The sequence below is a fragment of the Diadema antillarum genome, unplaced genomic scaffold (genome assembly GCF_040938485.1).
Source record: "Diadema antillarum isolate AM-2024a unplaced genomic scaffold, OU_Dant_1.0 seq00000847_RagTag, whole genome shotgun sequence".
Lineage (NCBI taxonomy): Eukaryota > Metazoa > Echinodermata > Echinoidea > Diadematoida > Diadematidae > Diadema > Diadema antillarum.
This window is the reverse complement of record NW_027271721.1, coordinates 123450-150687: the sequence shown is the minus strand read 5'-3', so window position 1 is coordinate 150687 and position 27238 is coordinate 123450. Positions and strand designations below refer to the sequence as shown.

At 39.9% G+C, this 27238-nt stretch overlaps 2 protein-coding genes across 2 annotated transcripts in view; both read right to left on the bottom strand.

Moving 5' to 3' along the window:
- Window positions 1-1880: 1880 nt before the first annotated feature.
- On the bottom strand, window positions 1881-16907 carry LOC139740314 (uncharacterized). The gene is made up of 2 exons (XM_071650908.1): window positions 16606-16907; window positions 1881-5458 (listed from the first exon to the last, which is right to left on the bottom strand). The coding sequence occupies exon 2, from the start codon at window positions 5432-5434 to the stop codon at window positions 3239-3241; it is 2196 nt and encodes a 731-aa protein (XP_071507009.1). The 5' UTR covers window positions 5435-5458; window positions 16606-16907; the 3' UTR covers window positions 1881-3238.
- Window positions 16908-21401: 4494 nt separating this feature from the next.
- Window positions 21402-27238, bottom strand: part of LOC139740335 (atrial natriuretic peptide receptor 1-like) — a 30584-nt gene continuing 24747 nt past the window's right edge. The window contains exons 17-22 of the mRNA XM_071650929.1: window positions 25461-25584; window positions 24312-24380; window positions 23513-23687; window positions 22937-23035; window positions 22314-22405; window positions 21402-21467 (exon numbers count right to left, since the gene is read on the bottom strand). Coding sequence (XP_071507030.1) covers window positions 21402-21467; window positions 22314-22405; window positions 22937-23035; window positions 23513-23687; window positions 24312-24380; window positions 25461-25584 — 625 coding nt within the window. The remainder of the gene's footprint in view (window positions 21468-22313; window positions 22406-22936; window positions 23036-23512; window positions 23688-24311; window positions 24381-25460; window positions 25585-27238) is intronic.

The window sequence follows — 27238 nt, the reverse complement described above, 5'->3', positions numbered from 1 at the left end:
GTCAATTTGGGTCCAACGAGTAGACAATTCTACATTGGTTTTAAACACAAATTTCAAAAGTTTTAAAATTACTTCTAAGTTTTTACGGTCTAACCCGATTGTGTAAAGTGAAATGTGTACTTGTCGCAGTTGTATTGTGTCGCAGAATTGATAATGACCTAGGGAGATTTTCAAAATATCAAAAAAGTGTGGCTTCCATTCTTTCAGGTCACATTTTGGTCAATTTTCAACTCTTTTGCGCTCTGTTTGGAAACGTGTACACATGTACTTATAACATGAAGGGTTTTTGTTTGTTTAGCAAGTGCGCCCCCACTGTCAAATAACATGTACAAACATTTTCAAATAATTCACAACTACAATATATATCAAATCTGTGTAAAAGACTCAAGACAGTAAAGATATGAACACCAAGAGTTTATTTTTGTTATCTGCATTATGTATAATTTTCTTGCAATATTTACAATCTCAGACGTACAAAAATCAAGGCATTATAGGCTCATTTTACCACAATAATACGATAGTCAGATCATCATGAGCTTTAACACATAATTAGAATGTAAATAGAATGAATAAAATGAATGCATGAACTCCCCTTGCTTATAATATGATAACTTGCAATGAATGTCACGAAATCAAGATCCAGAGCATCGCGTTTATGTGTGATTTCATTTCACTGTATAGAGTGAAGCAACCCTCTTGCTGCCCTGCCGCTGTGCATAACAGTATAAAAATCTAAAATGATTATGATGAAAGTATTTCATTAGTCAACGGGATAATCTGAATTGTCCTAGTCAGTTTCCGCTTGTATATACTGTGAGAAAAAAAAATCAGCAAAAAGTACTTAAAAAGCGTTGCTCAGATATTTTCCCTAGCACAACTGTCCATATTTCCGCATGCAGACACATTAGACACTATACGTTCAGGCCATGTTGGATTTGTGGTCGCTTAGACTGAAAAAAAAGAGAAGATGGATACGAGATGAAATCATTGCTCTTCATATGCACCAATAATTGCAACTACGAAAGCCATCTGTCGGGAAAATATTTATATTATAATACATTATATTTTGGCAGATTTGACTTCGTTAGATGCTAGGCTTTAAATTGCTATATAATTTGCTCTCCTTCCGAACAATGCCAAATACGGGAAGTATTTTATAAATATAAAAGTTAGAAAATTGTCATATTGTCGAAGTCGCTTTAAGCGCATTTTTCTTTCTTTTAGGATGTCCAACTTTATACGTGTAACGTGGTAACGCACCACATGAATCGTATACACGTTTCACACAAATCCCCGCCTGAAATAAACTGGCAAACAACGACATATGTCGAATTCATAAGCCCTAATCCTACATGGCTTTAAGCAGTTTTTGACCTTACAAGTCTTCTACAGTTGCAAGATACGAGTGTGCTGTACCGATAATCAATGAAAATACAATTGTATCTACATTTTGTATGATTGTTCTGACCCTTTCAGCACATTCCACTATCTCTTTACAGAGAATTCAAAATTCACTTCCAGGTTGCTTAAGTCCGCAGATGCTAATACATAGCAGAACATTATTGAGTCACTCATGATGCACTTGCAAATATCCAAGGAGAGGGGAAGATTCGTTAATGATGGTAATGGTTGTTGCATAGCCGTGAAGCCTGTGGACTAAAGCCCGTAATGTCCATAATGAAAGTAGAAAACGGCATCATTTATAGACACTCAATGCAGCCGTTCGTACGCCTTTTGCAGAGCGCCATCTTTGGTTGAAATGCAATACATTGTATACCAGTCTTTCGAAAACTAGTTCAACTCGTTGCTCCGCTGCCCGGATCTACGGCATGACACAAATACATTTGTACATGCGACACAACCAGGTAGACGGCCATGTCATAATGCTGGAAGGTTACATCAAACCTCCAGCGAAAGTGTTAAGAAAAAATCTTAACACAGTTGACTCCTGACTTACGGGAAGGCTACAAGGCATTGATTTGCTCATCTTATTAACATGTACATGTACATGCAATGTATGTGTATTACAAAAGTGGTGTTGATCGTTTTGATCGAGGAGAAAATTCTTATTCAATATCGTTAAGAACAAAACATATCTGCAGAACACTAATCCATATAATGCACAAGTGTGGAATGTACACGAAAATTGCTGTTATAGTAACAGATACATAGTGCATGAAACTTACGAAATGTAGGTTTTATCCTGCATCTCAACAGTTAGATCATTCACCACATCACAGCACATAATGGTGACATATATAGCTATACAGTGCATCGAGAAATTTAAAATTTCATTTTCCACTGGAACATTTTTTGCATTCTCAGCTGGCGATTCAGATACTCTACCCCCTAATACCTAATCCGCACGGCACATTACAATAGCGAGATTAAGATCTGCGACGCGAACGCTAAGTATAGAAACTTCCTTCCGAGTGAAAGGTAAACAGCTGTCTCATGCATGTGCAAACATCAATTTTTGCCTAATTAACGTCGTCTTAGGCTTCGCGTCGCAGATCTAAAGCTCGCTGATGAGATGGAAAGGAGGATGAAGTATTCCGTACTGTAATCGATCAGTTTGGTAAATGGCTCTGAAAAAAAAAAAAAACGTGCGAGGATATGGATAAACATCATTATAATACGACTGATGAACGTGCCAAACTCTTTACAAAAAGAACAAAAACAAAAAAGTCCCCAAGGACTCGGCAGATCAAAGCCTGGCTCCTCACCTCATTAGCATCACATGACTATTACAGAACCATGTCCAATCATTCGAATACATAACCGTCATCAGCCATCAGTCATCATACCAACATCAGCAAAAATGTTTCATTAAGGCTGGAAACTGAACCTGCGCAACACCAATCAAATTACTACAGTGTATGATACAAATAACTCATCCATCTCGAAAACATGGCTTCATAATTACCAAGAGCGCTGACAAAATCAGTCACATGATCAAAAATGCAAGTCGTCTGCCAGAGATCAGGAAGAAGGATAAGAAACGTTTGTGGCTATTAGTGTGCGCGTCCAAGAGTATCTAATTCATTCAATGATGTCATTATAAATGATTTGTTGTCATCGGATAGAGGTTGAGGAAGACTGATGTGTATTCGTTTAACACATTCCCAAAATCCCAATGTATTCAATAGCCTTTTGGGAGTGTTCATATGCCTCCATGACTAACACAGTGGGTATGTTTTTGCTCCATAATATGCAATTGAGCACAAAAAAGAGCCCGTCAGACCAGTGTGCTCAATCTTTCTTCTCCGCTGAGGCTCTTTGAGCGCTTCATCAAGCCCACCCCTCTACCATTCGAGATGTACTCTGACCTAGACACCACGTGGACTCTGTTATTTCCGATGTCGGTAACGATCACATCACCCGCCTTGTCGACGATCAAACCCTGTATGGAAGAAAACTCGCGTCTCCTGATGACCCGGATGAGTTCCATTGACCCGACATTGACGAGGAGTATCTCTTGGCTGATCTCCTCTACGATGAATGCGCATCTGTCGTCCAACCAGCAGACTCCACGAGGGACCGCCTGAGCTGGCGAGGATGAACAGCGAATGCCATTGAGTTGTCTAAACCTCATCGGGTGTCCACTGATCTCGCCTGTGCGTAGGACGAGATAAAGACAACGATTGATGATGTCGCTCACCAGGATATGTCCTCCTGGACTAACGGCAACAGACTGCGGACACACTTTCGATACCGCGGTGGATACGCCCTGGGTGAGATTGTCCAGTTCAATGCTACTGCAGTGCTTGCCCGTGTGTGTGTAGACCTGGATGCACCCATTGCCCGCGTCGCCGATGTAGATGCACGAGCCGTCACTGGTTATTCCCCTGGGCACCATATCGTGCGGCATCCAGATTTGCTGGGGAGCAGCGTAGTTGTTGGCTTTCTGCAAAAAGATTACTTTTTTGACATTCGAATCGGTAACGGCGATATCACCAGTAGGCAGTATTGTAAGGTCGAAGAGGGCATGCGCCTTTGCCTCGTCCGCGTGGCCCATAAATGGGTTGATTTGCCTCTTCATTCGTAGACTTCTAGGATATGTCAGGCGAATCAAACCAGGATTGCGCTCTGCTATCAACAATTGACCGTCACTGGAAATCGCGATACCACATGGTGATCGGAAAGCCGGCGTAGAGGGACTCCGTGGAGGTTTGGGTGGACCAGGGATGGACGATGTGCCTGAGCTGTTGCTGTTACCTGAGATGTTTGATTTGCTGCTCTCTGATCTATGAGGCGGTGAGTGATTACTTTGAGATGTGCGTATGACCAGCGGTTCTTCGTCAGACGTGTACCGCCTCATGTCTGGGTGGCTGCGATAAGGAGGTGGTCCGTTGACTGTGTTCCTTTTCACAGACGTCGTAGGACTAAATTGAGGCCGTCTTTTGGTGGACTGTTGAGGAGGGCTCGTATCATGTAATCGTTCAGCTTGCGACTTATTGTTGCGGAACCTTTGGAGAACTATATCCACCACATTTCTGACCGGATCACTTAATTTCCCCCTATCGACCCTGGGTAGGCAAGCAGTGTTGATGGCATCGGGGTTGGGTTCACTCTTACTCCTCTCCCTCTTATTGGCTGCCTCTCTGCGCCCCTTACCAACCTCCATGGTGCCAATGCGAGGACGGTGCGATCGCTTGGTAGTCTGGGCACGGATGACACCTCCGAGACTCGAATGAATGAGACGCACCTGTTCCTTTCCCTCGACGACATCTACGTGACTCCACATGAGGAGTGAATGATCGGTGGCCATTCTACGCCCTGATCGGTTGTACTCTGCAGAATCAGTAAGGAAACTGTTAAGGTCCATCTTGTCGCGTTCTTCGTACGTCCGGCGCTCAGCTTTGCGACAGAAAGATTCAATTTTACCTTTCTCCTTGAGGATACTAGTCTGTGCATCATCGAAGTATCTCACTGAATCCGCCGTATTCATCTGAATACGTTTGATATGCTTCTCCTTCTCCTTTTCTGCATGGGCGATGACGCTGTTGTAGAGATCCTTCACGAGCAGTACACTGTCTTTTTCTTGAACGCTAGCGCCCTTCTTCAACCTGGCAATGCTCTGCAGAAGAGGAACATGAACAACGTCAACAAGGTGTTTCAGATTATTGACCTCTCGCCTGACGATGTCCTCCACCTCCTCGAATTTAAACTTCTGGCTCATCACTTCATGGAACTTGGGTGACTTGAGGTCGGTGACTACCTTACTGAGGGCGTAGTTGGTCGGGAAACCCGCCACGCCGTCAGGAGGTAAGTCATGGACCAGGTTGCAGAAGGGACACGTGATGCTGCCCTCTGCCGACCAGCGCTGTAGACACTTCAGGCAGAACGTGTGAAGACACGGGAGCGCTTTGGGGGTGTCGTAGTCTTCAAAGCAGACCGGACATGATATGGTGCTGTTTAACCCGTTATCCATGATGGCCAATCTCTGATTTGTTGCCTGCAGAAAAAAAAAAGAGAAAAAAAGATACTTCTGGTGAAAATTAGCAATGATGTACAGAAAAACGATTAATTTGATGAAACACTTCAATATCGAGATGTGATAGCAATGATCCCTCCTTCAGATAATATATCAATATATCATAAGTTGCTTCGTTTCTAGCACATAGTGGAGGTAAAATGTGTCCGAGAAAATGGCTTGTTGCATCATAACATTTCTCGCTACTAACCGACAATTTTGTCAACCAACCCAGCATTATAGAAATTAATTTCTTTTGGGTGTGTGATGCACTGTGACAGTTCTTTTATGAAATGTCAATAAATTAACAAGGTTCATTTCATAGAGAAAAAACGTACGACATGAGGAAATATGAAAGTCCTTGTTCATGTTTACTAGGAAGATCTCATTGTGTCTTGCATTCATCAATAAACAATTACGCTAGTATTTCAATAAATGACCCCAAATCACAAACAATTCATAAAGAAGAATAATTGATCTTAGTCTTTGCTGTAAGAGTAACAGCTTCGGCTATTGTATCTCAAATTTCGTGCTACCGTCATGGGGGACAGAGATAAGATATTTAAAACGGCTAAACATATCGACTGGAAAGGATGGCATCTCACGTGAAATTGCCACGATACATCTCGCAGAGAACTCGGGAGTATTTTTTGTTCCTTTTTTTTTTAGATACAAAGGATGCCCGTTGTGGGTGACACATGTGTGCCTATATGCCAATTATACCAGACTGTCCAATTAGAGGTTCTCTGCGTTACATGAAACATATCTAGGACTCGCATGGAGCAACGCGTACACAACCTGGATTGCGTTCCACCTCTTTTCAGAAAGGCACGAATTTTATACGAATAATACTCAGTAGAAAGTGCGTTGGTGAATATGCAGCGCAATCGACGATACCGCAGTATTCACAGTGGTGCATGGGATGTCTCATTACATTACCCGAGAGTGTGTTGCATCTCCACTAACGCCGCGCGCTCACCTGTACACATTTGCAGAGAGCAATAAGCCAGTTCGGGGTTCCACTTTGAGCATGAGCAGAAAAAGGTCACCTGTACCAGCAGAGCATGTTGGTTGTTAGATTCACTGAGATAAGCATCTGTGACGTAATGATTATTCAAGTGATCCTTATAAGTGGTGCTTGCCAGCACATCCACCTGACAGCAAAAGCGGTATTTAACAATATCAACAGAAAAAGATTGTTAATACATAATGTACATTCATTGCAAACTAATGAAATGGATGCTTTCCAGAGTGCTAATTATTGCGGATCAGTCTGGTCACCTGTTCTTCGCAACTTCATCCTTTGTTTGAACCTGACTGCATGATGAATTCCATAAATTGTTACATTGGGCAAGCTTATGCCTTCTGTCGCTTGAAACTAATGGAGTGCCTGGCAAACTGAGAAAGAATAAAGGTCATGTGTACCCATGTGCCCATGAGCTAACCCCGAACTGGCTTATTGGTAATAATTATGTCACAGAAGTTACGTTGTTGTTTTGTTTGTTTTTGTTTTGCAAACGTTTTGCATTACCGTGCAATAGCGAAAAAAAGAGAACACATTCGATTTATTGCAGCGCTTCCGATTAGCTATACCTGACCCAATTCCATAAAGTAGACTTACACATGTAACTGGTATTGCAAATGAGTATGCATCTTATGAGACTTAATAAATCTTTATTCATCCCGCATGTAGAGACAAAATAGCTGAGACTCCATCAACCCTCCCCTCCTAATATGAAGCTTCCATCGTTCGTCGGTCCACGAATGCTGTTAATAAGAGTAAGAATTGGCATGGTGACCGGCAACAATTAAAGGTGACGCCTATTGTTCGGAAAGTCAAGCTCTGTCTGTGGATACCTATATATGGGTGAGAACTACAACCATGACATCACGACATATTGTCTGGAAGAAACCTCTCTATTATACTATTTCCCCATCTCAGCAGTAGGAGGCGCGCTATATTGAAAGGACTTCCAGACACATGACAAATGTCATACAATCAAAAGGAGGGGGTGGTATCATCACCATGATCATCAGTCAACAATTAGGGCATTTCCCCCTCTGAAAGATTAAATCCTTAGTTAATATTCAGAGAAGCTTCAAAGTATACAGGTAATTGAAAGGTTCCATGACATTTGTTTCTTGATACAGCTCCCCTGAGATTAGCAGACATTATGCAGACATGATTAGCAGACATGCGTGAAAATACCAAAATAAAAATCAAAACAGAGAGAGATAGATAGACTGATAGATGGAGAGAGAATGTGTGTGTTATGATTAAGATTATATTCGTTTAAATGGGAAAATGTTTTTCAAAAATGGGCCTTAGTGTTGTTAGTTTTTAATAATAGTCATTATCGCTGTGTGTATTATAAGATGTCCAGCTATGTTTCATTATATACTTTAAAGTTAAACTGGCAAACTGGTATCAAAGTGCTTCATCAAAACTACAGACGGTGTCAGCATGTATGTGTTTGTGTGTGTGTGTGTGAGCAAGAGACATTGCAAAGACGTCCGTCGTCTAAAGCAAAAAGAGATACATTGTACTACGGGTATCATAATCATTGTGTGTACAGTAAAATACAACAAAATCATGACCTTCAACTCGACACCTCGTAACTGCTGCAGCTGTTTGAACGGCATTTAGCAAAAATGAAATCAGGCACAGTTTTCCATGCTGGTCCCTTGCCTCATTCTTTTGTGTTTATTTTTTAATTGGACGTATCATCTAGCTTCCGAACCCCGACAAGATTAATGCGTCTGAATTCCTAATGAATGCGGTCAGCGGTTAACGCCCACATTTGCTTTTCTGACATCACTGAAGACAATACAAACAATGGCACGAGCAGACGGGGAGTAAAAGAGAGAGGAGAGAAGGGGAGAGGGGAGAAAGTAGCATTCAGCCGATGACTCATTCAAACGACGCTTTCTTTTTTAATACCAGCAGCCCTACAGCTGACCTGTAATATTGCATGCGTACTATGTGTTTGTTTTGTGCCTTGTGCTCCAGCCGAAGTGAAGAACACTAGACATATGAGCCACACCCAAAACACCCCTGGGATTAGCAAACAGTCGTTCTCTCCCTTCTTGTAGGCTGCAATGGAAAAATTATCATCCAAACCCCGAGCGCTCGCAGTTCTGACCAATACGTCGAACCAAATTTAATTTTCATACGTTCATAACACATTTAGATATCAATATAGTTTCCAGTACTGTAGAAACACACGGTGTGCTCATTTCATTCCTCGCACACGCCCGTTTTATATTACAGTATTGCTGTTGATATTCCTTCGTGCCAGGTGAATGGCGGAATCTCTCAGTGGCTCATGTATAGGGTACGAGGTATAGCGAGTGTGGTGATGATGAAAGTGTTACGAGCGTTGCCATTAGCAACTGGTTTCGACGCAGGCAGGGATCTGCAAGAGTGGCGCCATTGTGTGATAATCTTTCCTGCTTAATTTCCCGCCCAAGTGTTGAGGACCCAATACTGAGCTGTCACGCGCTATCTTTTGTTAGTGTGAATTTATAGAGATGACATCATTCTTTTCTTTGGTCGTCCCTGGGGTTTGAAGAAATATTAATGACATAAGAATGAATGTTTGGGTATTAGCTGAATGTTAGGCCTGTCACAAAGTCAACGTTCAAAATACTACGCGACCATGTACATACCAAATTGTGGTTTGAAAACAAAGATGAATTTAAGCACCCGTACCGTCATTTGCCATGTGAACTTGTTAATCAGACACATTTCTATCACTTTTTCATCCACGCATTTGGATTGGTTCATTCCTGTTTTGCATTAGTCTCAACAGTCATCGGCCAGGAGCTTATGTGTCCATTATAATGGCGTGTTCAAGGCAGCGTTTCGATACATGGTCCTCATCCTCAAGCACTTACTTCTTGATACCTAAGTAATCACGGTAATACATGTACCAAGGTGCGTATTAAAAAAAAAAAGAAAAAAAATCATTTGTGAATTTCTTGCACGTTGATTCACGGTCCGTGTGTGTTCGCTTGGCCTCGGTCACGGATTCAAAATATTCTCCGAATTTAGTAAAGAGTTCGAAGGACAGCCTCTTGCTCCGCATAGAGTAGATGTCCTAGCCCGGCTTCTTTTGGGGATGTGACACGATTAGTCACCTCTGTACAACAAAAGGTCGGAGGACATTCAGCGGGACACAATGCCCACCCTTATATGGCGAATGCCACCTAACGCTTGATCTCCTAGGTTCACACTATTTGTCAAGCAAGTCACCAGGCCCAGGGGACTAGCACACACTTCTTGATAGGCCTTACATGGTTGTCTGTGTCGCATGGGCCATGAACAAATGGCCGTACACTTACTGGTCTGCATGCACCTGCGGAAGAAAAGTGGATATTTCCAGGCTTTTCGTACATTTGCTGTACCAATTTGATGTTATCAAAACAACCAATGATAATAACGAAGATGAAAATTAGTGATATGTTATAGTGAGGGTGAATGACTCTATAGAAAAGCCATCCAGTCTAGGGGCTGGATAATTATTGTCCCTGAAAATCTAAAGGACTTTTCGTTATTATTGTTTTTGTTGCTGGATTAATTCATTCAATGTGTGTATGCAGTTTATATTAGCACAGTGTAACTTAAGGGACTTATTACCGGAGTTCAAACAGAGAATATTGCTGTACAATCTGATTAGGATGAAAGAAGATGTTCATGCGGAAACGAAACATATAACACCTTAGAAGTTTTCTAACTATCCTTCGAGCTATTCTTTGTTGTAGAAGAACAGCTTTGCTGAAGCAAATTGCCACGATTAAATATAAAATAAACTAAACTTAAACTGAGATACACAGATTCGTTCTGAAAACTGTCAGTTTCAAAAGTCTAAATCTCGATTCTTGTTTTAATATATCCACCTGTTGACATGTCTATTGAGAGTGAAGCATTCAGTAAACTTTAGTCCTCATAGGTTTGTAACCATGGACTCCGTAGAACAGCAAGGTACATCATTATTGTAAGATTACATTTCAGAGTGATTCGATCATTACTGTCAATGTTGTTCCAAATATCAAGAACTGGAGAGTCAGAAGATCCACATGAAGTGGAACTACCGTAAGCTTCATGACAAATAAAGTACTGTGTCTGGGATCAGGGTAGGGAAAGGGGGGAGTGGAGTGGGGTTGAGATGAGGGCGCTAGTCACCAAACCACGAAAATTTTCCTTTGTCAATCATTGCGTCCAACTCCGTCAAGGGTCAACATCAAAGCAAAGTCTTGACTGAAATGTGTATAAACATGGTTGAAGTTGGCGATAAATCAACATCTTTTATCTTTTTAAGGGAGTGCTTGAACAGAGAACTTTCCACCTCCCCACCCCCCCCCCCCACCTAAAAAAAAAATCGTGTTTATGAAAGGATGCACACTGCTCGTAATCGCTAGGCCTACCTCACTTAAAGGGATGTTCAGTATTGGTGGAGGATTCAGCTTTCAGCGTTTTCCTATACATGTATCATACTTAGAAACCACTTTATGAATTGTCAAAGACCACACAATTCTAAAGGAATTCAAAGATTATATGATGAAAATCGGTTTTGAAATGGTTGAGATATCCAAAGACAAAGTAAAACAAAGTGATACAAATAAAAGGTGGATCCGACCTTTTATCAGGATTGCTCTGTTTTGGATATCCCAGCCGTTTCAAAACCAATTTTCACAAATAAATTTTGAATTTCTCTTAGAATTATTATGCTCTTTCATATTTCTCATTATTAATTAAATAACCATTTAAAAGAAATCGTTGGAAACTCTCAGCCCTATCTCAACCGAAACTGTATCATCCCTTTAACAACAATCAAAATACTAGCTGATTTGGTCAAAAAGCCAAACTTGGAAAGGCGGATTTCCGCCAGACAGGTACATGTATAATCAATTTCAACATTGTAAATAAGGCCGTTGGCATTTGTGGTTATCAATTGCATATAACTAGATATTAGTTCATTTTAGTTAGACATTGACGACAATTTCATTGCTTCATGTAACTTGTATGTTCCTGGGATAACACATAATTATGAAGCTCTTAAAACTTTATCATTTTCCTGTCTGAAGAAAAAATTCCACTGTTGATTGCTTGATTTACCCCTCCCCATTTTTTGCACGACCACTTTTACATTACACTTTCTCGTTATTATGCTGACCTCATACTTCTAAAATCTGAGATTCGTATGTTCAGATCCACTTGCTCAAAAAGTCGTTCATTGTATCACAAATTCACAATCATGCATAACTATACACATCTCAGTCGCTGTAAGTCAGGCTAACTCATGCAGAGACTACTAGTATACGTACAATGATTCTTGAGCGAAACTATTCCTTTTTCCAACATAAGGAAGACCCTGAAGTCTCTCGTACAGATTAGACATTAAATCCTGGTTTGGCTGTACCCCTTTATGACAACTGAACGCATTACCATCATCAGATAATAGTCTTTGTCTGACAAGCTAGAAGTTAATCCCCCATTTCTCTGAAGCCTGTACGACATCCTTCCTTTTGACTTATCACATATTTTTCACTCTAATCACATTATCATTCACCTATTCATTAGATTACATGCTCACAGAGCGGAGAGGAGAGAAGTAGAGTGACTGCAAACTTAATGCGTTCGACCAATTCTGTAAAATTTCACAGCACTACAGTTAAGCCGTTTCCTCTAAGATGCGTTGATCTACCGTAGATTTTGCACATGACACACGCGACCCCCTTCACCAATGGGTTAACTTTAGGTCTACCTTCTACGTGTGGGTATTTGGCGTTTTCCGGGTAACCAGGTGCTGCGCAAGGAAATGGCTCGTCGTCTGTAGATTCCTGGTATGAATTTGTGCTTGGAAAAAAAATATGAGTTTGCTGCTGAAGGCCCATGCATGCTAAGTTGTATTCAAAAATAGGAATGTATGTGAGTCAAAGGCTTTCCCTCTGTTTTACTGGATAGATGCATCAACCGAAAGCACTATATGGAAAATTCAAGTCAAGTAGCACGCACTTTTGTTGCGCGAAATAAAGTGGTTTATAATGTCAATGATAATAAATGATTCAATTAAATTTGAATTGAAATGAATTGACTTCAACAAGAAAAATCATTTGACCTGTCAGTTCCTACTTGTTCTAAATTCCTAAGAATACTCGATGAGAGACTCACACGAATAGACGAGACCCAAGCACCAGCATTCTAAAAGCCATCCAAAAATACTTGTTATGTAAATGCAACGGCAACAAATGACTTTTTGAAAGCTAATCGTTGTTGGAATGGTAATTGCGATTTTGGTAAGTTCTGCTGCACGCCCTTTTACAACCACACGAGAAGCCACGGGCATTGAAGCGTACAGACTCGTGACGAGAAGAATAATCTGACTTCAGCTGTAGTTTACAACTCGATGTTTGCTTACGAACAACTACTTCAGTTGTATCTTTCACGGGGAAGAGGAGTGTCTACAGTTGTATTTACACTCGGGGTTATCGCTGGATTTTACTTTACCCATTGACAATAACTCTAAAAGTAGCAAATGCACCATAGGTTTCAGGGTATTTCCCATCAACCATCTACAGTCTAAATCCTCCAAAGAAATTATATATCTATTACTGTCAGTAATATATAATATATATATATATATATATATATATATAATTTCTTTGGAGGATTTAGACTGTAGATGGTAGATGTCTGTATTTACTTAATATTGTGAAATTCTATAAATGCGTTAACGACACATACCGGTATACGGATCTACGTATTATCATGTCATTTCACATGCAGTACTACATTGCGAGGTTTTTTTCTTTCATCACTCTTTCTTTGACGAACACATGTCATTTGATTATTTGGGGGGGGGGGGTTTCTTTGTCTTGGACGAATAAATCATACACACATTCATTCGCACATACATTTAGTACTATTCTTTATAGTGTGTATACTTATTTGCTTTTTGCTTGTATACATTGTATTATGTATCGCCTTTTATTCGATGAAAATAAGAAAATCGAATAAATAGAATAAGTAGAACAAATTAAAAAACGACTGGATGTCCAGACATAAATATACAACAACAACAACAACAACAACAACAACAACTAAAAGATATTCAAAACAAACAACAGAAGAATGATGTGGGATATATGTGATATGTGATACTTTACGGGTGAATCACACGCTGTCTCTCTCACTGAAGCTTCCCCCGTCCGCACGTAGACATGTCCCTTTGTCAACATTGCATCTTTGTGATCATGTTTGCACAAGCGAAATCCAGATCAAAGTTTGCAATATTTTATCTATGCAATAACGCCTCAGACAAGCAACAAGCGCTGCTGTCGGATTTTCTTTATTGGAAAGGAACAGTATAGAGAGGGGTCGCCTTTCTTTGGGTGAATGCGTTTTGATTTCGTTTTCTCATATGAGGAAAAATGGCTTCATCAAACCATGGAGCTACAACGATGTAGCTTCATGATCAAACAATGGAGGTCGGGAACTCCATGATGAAACACAAGAAAGGCACAAATGGAAAGTTATCGAAGCGTACGCATTTTCATGAGTCTGAATTCACACGAGCTCGATCGATACGATATTAACCTGACACTTAACATTTATTATTTGTCATCATAAGAATCATTGGTAACACACCGCTTATGAAAATAGATGTGATACAATCCCAAAGTGCTTGTCTGTCGCCGTAAAATCCTCCGGTATGTACGATTGTATTTCAATAAATCCACTGAAAAAAAAAAATGTCTTCTTGTTCCACCAATGAGATGCCTGTTTACGACATCAAAATTTCATGTAGAGGATAAAAAATAAGAAAGCTTCATCCAAGGCTACCAGCCATGATAGCAACATGGCAGTAACACTGTCATACATATTACTAGGTATTCGCCATTTAGTGACTGACGCCTCAATAAAAACCAAATAAACGACAACAACGGCATGTAAACTGGCGTTAACTAGGTCCTCGCTGGAAAAAAAAAAAGTGGAAAGCAACTTCCACTTGGAGACATCATTAAACGGGCCTGTTCCCAGAGCAACTGCAATATAGGGAATAATAATTATTACAAACCCCGCAATGTGCAGTATATAAAACATGATATTACCGACAAGAGGAGGGTTTGTACAGAATCAATAAAGACTACCACAATAGGCATGTTATCTGAAAAACAAACAAACAGAAAGGACATATTCGAGGTCTTGTCACTACGGTTTTTGGTTGCGGTCGTTTTTTAAATGAGTTCGCATAAGCACATCCTGTATGTGCTGTCCCGGTAGCTGTCAACATTTCCTTCAAAATACGTATGCGATAAAAATCAGGCGATAAATCAGGCATAATGAAAGAGGGGGAAAAGCCCAACATGCTATGTAATTCTAAAATGTGTCTAAACAGCCCATCCTGAAAGTGAAGTGTCATGTTTCACTGTTCTTATATAATACATGTATTATGATGAGTTACTTCTTAATCACCTTCGCCAAGGAGGTTATCCTTTGCCGGTGTTTGTTCGTCGGTCCGTTTCTTCGTTTGTCTGTCTGTCTGTTTGCATAATAACTTTAAAAAAAAGTTTTGAACGCATCTGTATGAAACTTTTCAGGAGGAGCAATGTTGTTAATTCTATAGTGATCCGTGATTCTGATCACTGTCTTGATCCAGGATTGTTATTTTTTTTTAAAGATTGATTGTCATTGGAAAATCGGGTCATTTTCAGCATATGTGTCATTGTATATACAGTACTGTAAGTGTAACTCCACAATAGATAGCCAGATTAGTTAGCATCGTCACCACTCTTTTGTACACTATACAATGACCGTTAATGAATTCTTACGACGAAGTGGGGTACTGTAGTAATGTTCATACAGGACTATACAATAAAGGGGGAACTCACAATATGCTATGGAAATTTGCTGCTTGGGGTCTGTGTTCTCCGAGTTTTTTTTTTTTTTTTTCTAGTTTGTTCCAGTGGGGACGACCATTTAGAGCTTATAATTTGTGAACCTCGCAAATCGGCTAATAGTGACAAACCTTCTTGGCTGTTATTTGTGTTTTTGCTTTCAGTGGTATCCTTTCGAACGTAATGGATGTGCAATGTCCACCACTTGTATTGTGTTTGATAAACATGCAGGACTTTTTGGGCCATGTCGTCAAGGTGGTACAAGATGATTGATGAATAGGTTTAGATTTCCCCTTTCTCCTAGTTTAAGCTTAACCATTTTCTGTAGAATGCATCCTGTGCGTCATATAAAGAGTGACACCACATTTTCTGCATGGTAGGAAATTACCCTTCCCCTTTAAGATTTTGACGTTTTAATATCATTTTGAAATGCTATGGTTTCCTAGTGGTATATTTGTCTTGAAACTTGACCCCACGCTCCATTTTGTTTTCTACAAGACACCTTTAACGGCTGTAACTTCCATGATCAGAGATTTGCCTACATGGAATGGAGTGACTCTTAGTTGTTAAAATGGAATGACTATCATTGTGAGATGAGATGGATTCTATGGCTTAATCTCGTTCCACACGCGATACCCAGAATCTGTAAAAGCATGTCTCGCGAGAGCGAAATAAACAACACGTACACGAGTCTCTGATAATCGCTCAAAGAACCTTGTTTACCAAATGATTTACACATGTAGTATGTACTCTGCGAAGCTTGACGATTTGCCGTGGAGTGGCGATCGCATCGAGGTGGTAGCATGCTGTGACCACGAAAGTAACGGTAAACATTTTGGTGTGGCTGCATACCGAAGGTGAGTATTCTGAAATCACTGCACAAACATTTCACCATCATTTGGCCCATTAAAGCCACGCTGCAAACGAGCTAACTCGATATGTTTGTAGATAACGATGACTCTCACTCCCAGGTTTCTCAACTTCCTAAGTGGTATCCAGCAGTATCATCGCATATATCCTTATACACCACACCCACCTGTATACCACTACCAGTTCGCTTCTCGCGATGCAAATAGCACACAACGCTGATATAATATGTGTGTCCTCGTTCGCTGAAGAATTCAGTTCGTGCAGCACGCGCCACACAATAGAGGTCGGAATGTCATAAACATGTATGAGAACTGTAATCGATTTAATGCAGGGGTAGCTAGATAAGGAAGATCACTCACCTGTTTTGCGTATATGAACAAAGCGACCAGTAACAAGCGAATTCTCCGTTTACTCCTTCATCAGTGGTTGTTTGCGAACCCTGGGATCGTGTCAAAACGTCAACAAGTTCGCGTAAACTCCAGTTGATGTTGAAGATTATTAAATCCGCAGTTTCGACAGCACTACCTTTTTCCAAAGTGTGCACCAGCAGCGGGTGAATAGCAGGAATGCAGACGAAAATGTCGCTTTCCACCGATGTTTACCGTCATGAAGCGAACTGAGGCATTTCAATAACACAATGGCATGCTCGGAGGGACATGAAAAGCCGTGCTGAAATCTGTGATAGAATGACGCCTCCGCTACCTCGGTAGTCGATCGTTGTGTACATGTGTGTGAGTGTGTGTTGTGTGTGTGTGTGTGCGTATTTTTTTTCAACTTCTTTTCAGATGGGAATAGGGATAAATAGCGGGAGCTCGTCGCACGCTTTGGGGGCAAAGGTCGATCTGAAAGAATGTTCAAGTGCAGCTATTGGATGAATATTAGCTCACTCCTCGAGAATGTATGACCGGTATGACTCTCCGTAACACGTGTTCGATCAGAGTGTGAACAAATTGCTCCCTCATGTTATAACTCTATTTGTCCAGTTGATGATCAATCAAACTTTGTTAATTGCGGGCAGGCCAGTTGCCCTACGGCGAGGTTCAACCTAATGCTTTCTATTTGGTCGTAAAGTGAATCTAAAACTACATAATGATAGCGGAATCGGCCATTTGTGTATGTTGACAGAGGGTAATAGATAGTCAATGATGGCATTAGTTGTATAAGCGCTAATTTTACAAGACATAATGTTATTCGGGTTTTTTTTTTAATGGAGCAGGGATGTGGTGGGGTGGGGTGGGGTGGAAGAAAGGTTAGATACCTGGGACTGATTCTCAGTAGGAGTATGTGCATTGTGTGTGTATGCAGAGGAGGGATTTTGTAGACGTGCAATTAGCCTTACTCTTTGCTATGTATGAGTCGAATACTCTGCTTTGTCTATGTTCATCGAATTGCTAGCGTGGAGATTGTATTGAAAATGGATTTTATCATTGACGCAAAATGGAGCAAACGAGGTTAGATCACAGTGTCCGTTATTTATTGTTGATCTATTGATAATTTACCAATCTTTTGTATACAACCATTATCACAATCTGCCCTTGTCATTATATTTTCCTTCTCTACAATTTTTGCCTTCTGTATCTCTGACACTTTCATATAGAACAGTGATGAGATATAAATGACAAACACATCATATTTTTTCATAACTTACATCATCAATATGAATTGATTTCATTGCAGTGATGGTGTTGACATTTAATGACAAAACCGCATAATGAACATATTATGCTGAGCACAAAATGGTGAGTCAGGGGAGGGGAGAAATCGGAATAAAATGTGAACGTGGGGAAGCGGGGGGGGTGGTGATCGTGCACCAAGGGTCGGGTAGGAAGCTGATGGTTCACATAAGGTCAGGGAGCGGGGAGGGGTGTGGTCGAAGCAATGGAGCGTGGAAAATGCGAGAGGCAATGAGAAAGGGGAAGATCAATGAGGTTGGCCGTGTATCAAGGGTGGGGTGGTCGCAAGGGCTAAGTGTTCAAAAAGGAGCAGGGATCTGGAGTAGATTGAAAGGATAGAATATGCCCAAAGGAGGGGAAAGAAGGTGGGGGAAAGATTGGGGGGAGGGGGGGTTGACCGTGCACTAAGGTTGGAAGGGCGATCAGAAGGGTCAAGCGTGAGGAGAATAGGAAGGAGAGGAGGAAGTTCGTTGTGACTGACGGGGTGGGGTGGGGTGGGGTCGTGGTATTAATCCATTAAGGTATAGTTAAATATATTATACTGCCCTGGTGAAGGGAGATATGGAAGTATTACTACATTATAGAGAATGACTGACTCAGACTGGTACCACAAACATGTACTAAGATGATACACTCCTAAAATAATTATCTCAGGAAAAAGATAGAACTTGACATTTAACGATCATTTAATAATTTCAGTTTACCTCGAAAATGGGGGTTAATATGCACTAAGCTACATTCCTGCCAGGACAATAATGTTTACATTACTATGAATTGATTACATCGTTGATAACAAATATCCAAAAAAAAAAAAATCTTGTTCACCCGCAAACTAAACACAATGCTGCGAAGTGGCATAATTGCTCATTGCACAGACCCAACACAAAGTAGAAAGTAAATTTCCTTGTAACGTAGGTGCCTTCGTCTAGCAGTTTGTTTTCCAACTACATGTACACGCAAATGCACAAAAGTATTCACATATACATAATAATGTATACCTTTCCCTTTGAGGCCGAGTCCCGAGTACACTCAGGCAGGTGTGTATGGGAAATGCGTGTTGTCGCAAAATCGGTCCGTCCTCAACGGGTTTTAAAAGAATTTTGCACGAAGGTACCTCCCCTTCCCCCCTTACCACCGTTGTAGTTAAAATGTGTAAAATCCTAATAGACTTAACGAGTGACATGCAGAATCATTAAAAAGAAGTTTTTGTGAAATGAAAGTTTACAGGCACAGTTCATTATATGGATGTTGCACTTCCTGATGAAATGATTCCACATCAGTCACGTAGCCAAGTTGGCTACTTCCAGGTATCATGACCCCGCAGATGACACCCGGAATCTATCAGATGGCATACAACACGCGATATACAAATTACGACATATAACGACATGTATCATCCTTAATATTATACATGTACAATATCACGCCTATACATTGCCACCGATCTGCCGATTAAAGTTATTCCAGCGTTGACAAATGGAAATAATTATTTCAATTTTTTATTTTTTTTTTCAATTCAATTCATTAATTATCATTCTTCCTTTTTTCTTTCAACAAAAACATAACACAAGATAAATCAGGTATTACATCATAAACAAAAAAAAAACACTTGCCTTTGCAATAAATAAATGATATCGATAAACATAAGAGCGCATACTGGCAAAAAAAATATATATATAATACAAAGTCATGCTTCAGTTGAAAAAAGGAAGAAAGAATAGACTCACTGCACTACAGAATTGAAGTGCGTACATTCATGTATGTGCATGTGTATTCCTTTTATCTCATGACATGTGGACATATGGTAAATCAGTCACAGATAAAACAACTTACCTAAAATGATATCTAATTACATTATAAGGTCATTCAATTTGCAAATGATATTGTCACTGGTAACATTATTTATTCATTGTGTTTGATATCAATGAAACATTCAGGGTTTTGTTCTCTCTCTTTGACGAAACTGACTTCATTCGCTCTATAAACACCGGAGTCGTGTATTACTTTCAATTTTTAACCTGCTCTATTGCTCCAGGCTTAACAAATTCCATGACCCTTAGAGTAATGTGAACCACTGCTTCTTTCTTACTTACCTTATTTCATTTTTATTAACAAAACGTAATCTGCATTTTCATTTTAAGATGAATCAACCTTATCCTTCATCCTTGTGATAGATAATCTGTCACTCTTTTGTCAAATTACATCAATTCTACGTATTTTACAATGACTTCATCTTCCATTCTTCCTATAAACCAACATCCTGTACAATAACTCTCACCCTGGCCCGTCGCTCTTGCTTTATCCTGTGCCCTAATTCACTGCTACTGTCTCACGGAGTTTATGAGAGTATACAACAGCCATGACAGCAGTGGATAAGTAAATATCGATGAAATATCGTGAATCGCTACTTAGGCCTATCTTCAGAATCTAATCCTTCGCCCCTTCTCGGGACCGATTCATCAGCCCTGCCGTAACCCAATTCGTAACTTCGTGTACTAATCTGATCTTAGTACAATACACACATTATATTTTAGTGTCGATATATGACTTTGATCCATTTTTCTTACTGTACTTAAATCATCTGCCAACAACAGAGACTGTTATCATACATAGTACTGTAACACAGCAAACCAAAGAAATGTTTGAAAACAATTCCATTATTTTCTCTTTCCATGGTAATTAATGTGAACTTGTTCAATCATAAAGGATACCATTTTCATCATCGTTTTGAAATCAAACGTATTAGTTGATACCATTTTAGAAACACGGAAACAGCAACACTGGCAGAGTTGATATGACTGCACGAGTCATATTGTTGATGAACTTGTATTACATGTGACCCTAAAGATGTTTTGTACGCCACACGCGTGATTTGCGCCATCAACGCATAAACTAACACATAGTACACTAGCATCAGCATGCTTGACACTGACAGAATCGAATCATATACCATGATGATCGTCGTCATTGTTTGTTGTTTGGTTGATGAGTCATGCATATAGCGTGTGCCAACTGTCATAGGTGATCATACCATGCAATATCATTTGACAATATACGGGGGTTGTCGAACACCCAATGATTATGGTTTTCATTCTGTATCCGGCTCACAGTTAGGGAAATACGAACATCATGGAATCTTTGTGTTTTCTGTCTCTCTGGTTTGATTATGTTGTGCGTATAATGGTAGAACAGGTAGATGCTGGTTTTGAAACGCCAATAAATCCTGATTTCAAGCTACGCAACTTAGATAAGTGTATACACCGTACACAGAAGGAGTGCACCGTATAGAACTGTCCAGATAACCATATACGACAGTCTTGGTGACGCCTCTCAAATACTAACGAGCTAGGATTTCAGAAAAAATCCTTGATTATGAAAGGGTATGTAATGTAGAGACCATATGAGTAGCCATGGCAACAGTCAGGTATCATTTTTTTCTCTATGGATGTGTTCGTCTCGAGTCCGTCGAGTCTCGACTTTCGCTATCGATACCAACACTTCTCTGCCTTCTGACCAAGGAGCCAATATGTCGTCTGCATGCCCTTACCCTGTATACGGGATTGATTAAGATGATCAGGAAGGTGATTAAGATGATCAGGAAGGTCATTAATTTTCATTATGAGATTTCCAATCCATTTCTACAGTTCCTGCAGACTTCGAATTTCTTCTCGAACTTCTGGGTGTGTATATGTTGTTTTCATGTCGATCAGGCACGAACAAAGCAAGGGAAATAGATGTCGGAAAAACAATGTTTGCGTAAAATATATTTTGATACTTTATAAAACGAGGTACAGTGATGATGAATTGCCTTCAACTATTCTGGATTAAAAAGAGTAAATGATAATGTTAGATTCTAAACGTGTAAATAATATACAAAGAGTTGTCAGGCAGCCTAGTTTTTCAGACAAAGCATTGACATCTCATCGAGTGAAGTCGGCGAATCATAATTAGTCTCTATTTTTGTATCAGTCCAAAGATGAGAAAAAAAAAAGAAATACCTAAAACTCTATCAGAGATTTTGTTTTAAAACTCGAAGATATCAGTTTGACGTGGAATGCCGTCCATAGTGTATATACTAGAAATTCTAAAAGGTTTTCGAATTTTTTTTAAGTGACATTATCTTTGAAATGTGTCAGAGGAAGATGTCTCTGCATATCCCAGTTTCACCCACACACAAAAAAATTTACAATTTGACAAATTCTTTTCGTGTGTTGATATATTCTGAAATCATGTAATGCAATATTATCCCTTTTCCTGCACTTTCGAAAGCTGACATTAAAGTTAATATTAGCTAATATTGACGAAACGTCTTGCTAGAAAATATTATTGATTACATTGAAAAGCATACATTGAAGCCTAGTCTGCAAACATGGGGTATATGGTAGTTCATTTACCTTCATCTCAATTTGCCCGCGAAGGGATAACTCAAAGCGACCGAAGTTGTCCAGAATGGACTTGCACGCTACACTGACGTGAATCTTCAGCGCTGTAATGAAACAAAAGTGAAAAGAGAAACGAACGGAAGGAAATGAATTGGATTTCATGAGTAAGACACCGGGGTAAAAGATTTACAATGTATTTTGTTATTCTTTCCAACATGTTTGCACAGCCAACAGTCCTGCTCTAGTAGACAAGCAAATACGGAACAATAGCAGCTGAGGATTGATATTACTCCTTCACGAGTCTGTTCTGAAGTGTTTGTTTACATGTTAGAAATAACTCAGTTAAAGGCAGAAGGCAGAGATATCGTGTATTAAAAATGAGAACAAAAAAAGAGGGAATGCGGCATCAATTGAATCGACGAAGAGATCCTTTTCACCGCATAATTTTTATTAAAGAACTCAAAAATATTACAGCTTTGTGGTGTGGTGGGGTGATAGCGTTGGCAAGGTATACCTTGAGCTTGAATGAACGTATACATTAGCTTGAGATTTGTTGCTTAATCGACATAATCGATGATTGTTCACCATATTATTATCAATCCGTCGCACTGACTATAGGCCATTGGCATGATTACCTTCACCAGTCGACTCCATTCGAGACGCGGTGTTAACGGTGTCACCAAACAGACAGTATCGAGGCATCTTCAGACCGATAACTCCTGCGACACATGGACCTAATACACAGAAGAAAAACCTTCATATTCTGTCATTCATAGAAAAGAACGAAGACATAACAATGTACATCCCGACAGAGTGTCAAAATATCTAATGGATAACTAGATATCTAGGTATTGGATAACTTGAAACAAGATGCATTCCTACTGATCATGTTATACTATATGTTACAAGAAATATACCATGACTTTGACACTTGTGGCATCAATGTATATTGTTTGGAAAGGCAAATAAAAAAGGAAATGAACTGGAATTTAATTGAATCAATTACTTGAATTATATTCAAGCAATCAATTCAGCTAGTATAGGTATAGTATCATATTATGCTATTATACTCCATCATGTACTTGTTCATTCATTTAGTTGCATACTTTATGTAGACTTGATTATTCATTTCATTATTTGTGCATTCATTAACAATCAATCTATCTTTGAATAACAAAAATAATCGATGTGAAATATTGAGCGAAACATACCTGAGTGAATTCCTGCTCGCAGTTTGAGTTTCTCGTCTGGCCGGTGACGAATCTTGAAGGACTTGACCGCCGCCAAGAGGGCGAGTGCCATTTCCGCGATTTCGCGGGCGTGAGCTGTCCCGTTCCTGATGGGCAGTCCCGAAACCACCATGTATGCATCTCCAATCGTTTCCACCTAAAATATGATACAATGTATTAGAATTTAGAAGTTGTTGTTTTTTTCTTTTAGATTGATTAATGTACATGCAGAAATACGCACAAATGAAAGATGACTGAATATCTTGCTTCAATTTGGCAAGATGAAAACAGAACTGGCAACTTGCTCTTCCATTCTGCTGTAACCACCAATCAAAGCTATTATTTGGAGGGCCTACCACTGCTCCCTCGCACGATCATTTCTCTTCCTTCTGGAAAACTCCATCTACTGATACTGCGCTACTGACGTTGATTTTGGTTGTGACATACTTGTCAATGTTGCACTGAGATGTTGCCACCACTCTCTGCCAAGTGTTAACGAACAATGATTCCTGTTGTCATTATTATTATCATTATTATCATTATCATTGCAATAATTGCTATCATTATTATTGTTATTATCATTATCATCATCACCATCGTTGTCATCATCATCATCATCATCACCATCATCATAATCATCATCACTGCTATCAACAAGTGGATGGCATCATAAAGGCGCGGGAAATGCACCATGGGACTCAAGAGATGAAGCTTCGCGATAAAGCAGAGCCCACGCCCTTTAGAGTATCCCCGCCTCTGATGGTTTCCTGCACAGACAAACCTTGTAAACGTCAAAGTTTGAGATGATCCCATCAAAGCACGTGTACAGATCGTTCAGCAGGGCCACAACCTGGATTTAACATGGTGCAAAGTGGCAGAAGGTCATGATAATACAAACTGCCATTATCCGCTTAACAGTATACATAAAAGGAAATTTTACGAGTACGCCTAACTCTCCAATAAATGTCACTGTAGTCAAATGGTGTCAGATCGAAGTCGTTTAAGTGCCCACGCAAATGATTCAGAGCGGAGCAATGAAAGAGAGGGAACAATGATCATGCTGTTATACCGTTTGATCTAAGTAAATTCATAATGATTATGCAGAAGATACACGTAATCGTAAGAGAAATCAAGCGTGCACCGAAATGTTCCTGCCAGCGCAACTTTTGCAACCACCGAATCACATAGCAATTCTGTAAAACGACGCAGAGAAAATAATTGCTTTCATCTCTCCCGTCGAATGATACAGGAAACCTAAAGAAAAGTGCGTAGTTGCTGATAATGCATTGCAAGTACATTTATAGCATCGTCCTCTATGCGGACTAAACAGAAATAAAGATGAAAAATTAAAAAAGTTTGATGACGACGACACGATATGTCATAACGGCGACAAATTTAAGGGTTACATATTCTCTTGCCTAACATACTTTTTTCTTGGGGGGGGGGGGGGTCAAAATAAACAATTTATATCCTTTGCTTGACGAACCGTTGGCAATGACGGCTTTTCTCCCCGTTAGCATGATTACGTCGAACTCCTCTAAAGGGACTAGATTGTTCTAGTTGCAAATTGTAGATAATATCAGCGAAATGAACAGTATCGGCACCATGCCTGCCAACAATCATTCTAGTTCATTCACTTATGTAGTCCATGACATGTCTCGCCTACAAAAAATGAACAAGACGATGAAGATGGCGAAAAAAGGAAAAGAGGAGTCATAGAAAGCAAATAGCAGAGAGAGTTTGAGAATGAAGAAGAAAAAAAAAGAATATCGAGGAGAAGAAGAAAAGAAAAGAAAGAATGACAATCAGGAGAAGGAAGGCAGAAAGAAGAATAAACACAAGAGGACAAGAGAATGGTGTTGATAAGAAAGAAGAAGATAGAAACGAAGGAGATGGACTGATGATGAAGATGATGATGACGAGGACGAACCTCCATGGGGGTGCTCTGCGCCGACAGCGAGGTGAAGCCAACGATGTCGCTGAAGAAGATGGTGGTACTTTCGTACGACTCCGGATCCACCGACAACCCTTGCTTTAGTTGCTCAGCGACAGACCTGTCAACCAATAGAGATCCTACAGTAAACTAATCATTGAAAAACGGAGAGAATTACTGACAGAGATTCCGAAACAAACACAATGGACTCTTATAATTTTTTGTTACATCTTTAGCATAATCCGCTTTTATTTCAATGATTATACTATTTTGGTGAAGATGGAAAAAACAACATTAAGATGTTCTCTATCTTAGGCATGACGCGTTTTACTTATTACTTCCAGGAAAATGCCTCCGACTTATCGCAAAATTCTAACTTAATATGCATAAGGTCCTACGGCCTGTTAACGATCGCCTCGTCACTGTACAGGCATGCTAACCTGGAAACACTACACTGCACATTACTTGAATATGAGACCATTCTGAAGCAAATAATTTTCACCCAACAATTATATATAATGTACTCTTAAATGAATCCCACAAGGATTGGAACAATCATCCCCCAGCATTCCAACTGATCAGTTACTAGCCATCCCCTTTAACAATCCATGCTCTGGTCGATTTGCTGGTCACAGGCAAACTTCTCTGACTGCTACCCGAATCATGTGAGAAAGGAAACCGCAAACCCTAGCACCACAAAACCACCCAAGTCGCCATCGCGGACGACAATATTTCCCCCCTTTGAGCACGATATTCCTGTGAGAACACCGTGTCAGTGTAAGCATGGTAAACAAAGAAACGTTCAATGCCATTGTGTCCCTCCAGTCTCTCAGAGCGCGACAATCGCTTTGCTTTCAAGCTGCCGACGAACCTTCACCGGAACAAACAGCCATTATAACATGTTACTTCGTTTCAATTGTGGTACATTTTCCCGCTCCCTTCAGACTTTGTCAGATGATGGCGGAGAATTTACCAGGTTGTATGAAACCTTCTTTCAAAAAGCGCAAGCACCATAACAGTTACGGGAAGTAGAAATGTCTGGACAGACTTTCATGGGATTGAACGTCAAACACAGACATGTCGTTGTGTCCGATTATCTATCTACATCCAAGATGGTACTTATGGTTAGTTACAGAGTAGTATATTGAGTAGCAGCATGTAAAGACAGCATAGGTGGCTTAACTAAGATAGCTGAACTTAAATGGTGTGTGTATGCTCATGTCACTTACGCTTAAAGTTGACTAATAATCAGTACTACCATTATTTTAAGGAGCAGGAGGAAGATGGAAAGGAGGGGAAGAAGAAGAAGAGGAGGAGGAAAAATGATGCAGATCTGAGAAAGATGAAGGGATGAAGAAGTGGTATTTCAGAAAATCATTCTGAATATCTTTATTTAGAAAGGTCTATATCGTGACCTACCGTGTCGTCGGGATAATACAAACGAGCAAACTTGCAACATTTTTTTCAAGTTGCGTACATTTATTTTCCTGCGAATGCAATCGCGAAAATAAGCTTTCAAGTACCAGGTTTTCTGTCACAATGAAGATTCAAAACACCCTCATTAAAAAAAGAAAGGAAATATGTTGTTACAGGGAAATATGATTACGTTGCTCGCAATGCACGCATTGTACATTGCACCCATTGTGAGGGAAATTTCTGACCATTGTTGAATGATTCTTTTTCCTACAAAGACATTTGCTTCCTTTAAAAAGATGCTGTATCAAGACTCTTAAGACCACGTCTTCAGATAACTACTGGTAGCGCAATTCAATGTC

What these genes read in the sequence shown, in the direction of transcription:
- LOC139740314 (XM_071650908.1), bottom strand. Translation starts at nt 5,434, where the DNA reads ATGGATAACGGGTTAAACAGCACCATATCATGTCCGGTCTGCTTTGAA.